At 46.1% G+C, this 3,916-nt stretch overlaps 1 protein-coding gene across 2 annotated transcripts; it reads left to right on the forward strand.

Moving 5' to 3' along the window:
- The first annotated feature begins 1,119 nt into the window (after window positions 1–1,119).
- LOC130030596 (antileukoproteinase-like) lies at window positions 1,120–3,684 on the forward strand. Of its 2 annotated transcripts, none has more exons than XM_056121927.1 (4): window positions 1,120–1,215; window positions 2,034–2,192; window positions 2,673–2,863; window positions 3,426–3,684. In XM_056121927.1, the coding sequence occupies exons 1-4, from the start codon at window positions 1,134–1,136 to the stop codon at window positions 3,444–3,446; spliced, it is 453 nt and encodes a 150-aa protein (XP_055977902.1). In that variant the 5' UTR covers window positions 1,120–1,133; the 3' UTR covers window positions 3,447–3,684. The 2 variants fall into 2 exon arrangements, with proteins under 2 accessions (XP_055977902.1, XP_055977903.1); XM_056121928.1 differs by having other exon boundaries at window positions 2,673–2,822.
- The last annotated feature ends 232 nt before the right edge of the window (window positions 3,685–3,916 follow it).

Consider the following 3,916-nt stretch of genomic DNA (forward strand, 5'->3'; position numbering starts at 1 on the left):
CCCGGCAAGCTACCGAGAGTATTCGATATGCCAAACACAGTAACAACAAAGTCTCCAATGGAGACGTTACTGGGCCCGCTCGAGCAAATCGACAATCAACGGGAGGGCCTTTACCTTACCTTTACAAAGCATGTGCTCAGCCTGTAGAGGAATTTCTCCAACCTTGCTTATACTCTCTATCTCAAACTCATTTCAGTTCTCTTCAGTCATAAGAGATTCAATTCATTTATTTTGTTTTGTTTTGTGGCCCTACCAAGAAGTGGTCAGGAGTTACTCATAACTCAGTGTTGGGGGGGGGGGGTCACACCTGACAGTGCTTCAGAACCGTGTAATGCTGGGGATTGAGCCCAGGCCTTCTGCATACAAAGAATTTCCTCAGCCAATTGAGCTGTTTCTTTGACCCCAATTATTCTTTTCAGAGTTCTTTTACTCATGAAATCTCTCGGCTCTCTTTTGTGTTATTAGCACCACATTGAAAGTTTGGAACACTGAGCTCCAAAGATTGACTAAGAACAGAGCTCTTCCTTCTGCTCCCTTCTTTTGACAACCTTCTTGGACATGGAATACATGGAATAGATACTGTAGATATAACAGTGCCATTAATTCAGAGAAACACTATTTGTATGTTGAGTAATGTGTCATCTGAACTTTGAGAAGGAAATGTCTTTAGACAGTTGTAGAGTTTCATAATCTTTGAGAGTCCAGGAATGTGAGAAAGAGGGTGCAATTATTCAGGTCACATTTGAGAGTTCCACGTCTCTAGTTTTAGCTCCAGATCTCAATAAAATCTTGGCAGCTGACCTCTTGTGCCCTCTCCACTTTTAAGACAAATGACCTGGAAATGCCATATTCTGCAGTAATATGTACCTCTAAGATGATCTCTTTATGAGACTGCTGCAATACTCTAGGCCAATCTCTTCTATTCTCTCTACGTGTTACTAAGTTGATGTCGCAATCTGGCCTTGGACAAAAGGGAGCCACTGTCCCCTGGGATCAGGATTTCTCTTCCTGAACTTCCCGCCCATGAAATTACAGCTGGGAGGGACCAGACACAGCTTAGTACAGCCCCGCCTTCTAGAGAGGGATAAATAGTGAGGTTTGGCATTGGTCATCAGAGCCAGTCCATCCTCGTCATGAAGTCCATCAGCCTCTTCCCCCTGGTAGTTCTTCTCCTGGGAACTCTGGCATCATGGACCGTGGAAGGTGCTCAGAATTGTGAGTTGAAATTTTCCTGGTATGGTCTTGACTTCTCTAGGCTCTGAAGTCTCAGCCCTCCCTAAGTGTGGACTCGTGTCCACATGAACCCAAGTCTGTGGTTTCTGAGCATCTGAAAATGTTTCTTATTCTTCTACTCTAGCAGCAAAAGTCTCTTTCCCACTTTTTTTTCACCTGTGATGGGGGTACCACAGCTGGTAGTGCTAAGGGTTTTCTCTTGGCTTTGCACTCAGGGATCACTCCTGGCTGTGCTTGGGGACCATATTGAGTTTTTGGGATCAAACCTGTGTCAACTGTGTGCAAGGCATGTGCCTTTACTCCTCTACTACCTCTTGGGGGTACCCCTCTCTGATTTGACCACTATTTCTCTCTCTGTCTCTTGTCTGACTCTGCCTCTGTCTCTCTCTTTGTCCTAATCTTCTCTGCACTTGGACCTGTCTGGTGCAGGCTCTCCTTGGTCATCTCTCTGCTTCTTGATCTTTCATCTGTTTTCCTGCCTCTCACTAACTCTCAACCAGTCCCGTTGGCTTGTTTACCTTTGTTTATGTCTCTATACCTCTGTTACTACATGTTTCCTGGCTCTGTACACACGTGTTTTGCCTGGATACATTGGCTGAGAGCATTCAGCTTTTTCCTCCAAGGGTTGAGCTTTCTCCTTTTCATGTGTGGTTTCATGGTACCCATCATTCTCCTGGCAGCTACACAGTCTTCTCCTTATGGACCTCCAAGGTTGGGGGCCTCTCTTGGAAATGGTGCTCACTTTGTTATCCAAGATGGCTTATCAGCAGCCTCCTGATCTTTGTCCTTTTCTCCCTCAGCTAAGAAAGCTGGGAAGTGTCCTCCTGTTAATAGTGTCCGCTGCTTTCGGTATGAGGAACCCCAGTGCCAGAGTGACTGGCAGTGTTCAGGAAACCAGAAATGCTGCCAGGATGTTTGTGGCATCAAATGTGTGGATCCCATGGAACTCCCCACACAAGGTGAGGCCGGAGAAGTGATGGGGAGGAAGGGGTCTGAGAACATAGCATTCTGGGGGACAGGAATGGTCATGGGGTTTACCATCTCAAGAATAGTTGAGTCAAGGTTGTCCCTGGGTCAGGGAGTGCCAGACAGGAAGTGATCTTTCTTGCTGGTGGAGCTCCAGTTCACACAAGGCCTGTTTTCTAGTAACTACGATTTGTTTGTTCAAGTAGCCAGGCAGCTCTGGATAACTGGTACTGAGGTAGAGGAAAGCCAAATTTTTCTTCCAAAAAATACATATGGGCCTCAGCAAAGGAAGGAATTCATGGTCATAGGGGAGGGGAGCAGCTGGATCCTCTTGCTCGCTGGCACAGGGTGGCTTTGAGAGAGAGAAATGGAGCAAACCTTGAACTTGAAACACTGCTGAGGGGGCGACTGCGTGTGTGTGGGGGGGGGATGCAGGGCCTCTGATCTCTGACCTTTGATTCTTCTCTCCCCAGCTAGGAAAAAGCCTGGGAAGTGTCCTCAGGTGTATGGAGAATGCATGATGATTAACCCTCCCAATCACTGTGAGACCGACAGCCAGTGCCAGGGCAAACTCAAGTGTTGCAAGGGCATGTGTGGGAAAGCCTGTGTCAACCCTGTCCGAGGTAACTGGAGGCAGAGCCAAGACTCCTTTAGCCTTCTGGAGGTATGAAACTCTTGTTCACTTGTCCGGATTTAGGACAAGAACTTCTGTGAATTACCACCTGGCAAGAATTCATTTTCAGTCTCGTGGGGAAAGGCCCTAAACACGTGGCTTTGAGTCTCCTTTTCGGTAAATTGACGATGACAAAGGGAGAGACAGTACAGTGGGTAGCGCATTTGTCTTGCATGTCTTGTGTCCACTTGAATTTGATTCCCTGGAATCTCATTTGGTTCACTGATTACCACCAGGAGGGATCCCTGGGCACAGAGCCAGGAATAAGCTCTGAGCACAGCCTGGTGTGGCCCCAAACAAAAACAAAAAAACAAAAGAGGAAAAGCATATGAGAGCTTTGTAATGCATTATGTGCGTGAAGAATGGATTACTAAGATACTAAACTTACCTTTGGTCTACTGGCCAGTGTCCAAGCCCAAAGATCTGTGGGTTTTGATAACCAAGCTCAGTGCTCTTAGTTGAGAGTAAATCTGATACCTAGATTCTGTCTGTTGCATTAATCTCAACTCTTTCTAAAAACTATTCCATTGTTCTATTATTTTCTTTATTTCAGAAAGGTTTTCTAAGGGACTAAGATGGTGAAGATAATTTCCTGGTTTCTAAGCTGAAGCTTGATTTGCTCTCCTTTGTCAACTTGATTCTGCTACTACAAGAGGCTCCATATTCCACTCTAGGTGTTCTGGGAATTCCCTATTTGACCCTAGAGTGGAATCATGGGAAGATGCAGTGGCAAAGACTTGTTTCTGCAAAGTATTTCCCTTGGGGGATGGGTTTGTTGATTTGTGAATAAATAAAGAAGCATTTCATCTCTACATATACTGCATCTGTGGTTCACTGAAGCTTATGAGTTGAGTGGGAAGTGGGAGACAAAATCTTTTTTTTTTTCTTTTTGGGTCACACCCGGCGTTGCTCAGGGGTTACTCCTGGCTCATGCACTCAGGAATTACTCCTGGCAGTGCTCAGGGGACCATATGGGATGCTGGGAATAGAACCTGGGTCGGCCATGTTGGCTGTGTGCAAGGCAAACGCCCTACCCGCTGTGCT

Source organism: Sorex fumeus, unplaced genomic scaffold, assembly GCF_029834395.1.
Source record: "Sorex fumeus unplaced genomic scaffold, SorFum_2.1 ptg000044l, whole genome shotgun sequence".
NCBI lineage: Eukaryota > Metazoa > Chordata > Mammalia > Eulipotyphla > Soricidae > Sorex > Sorex fumeus.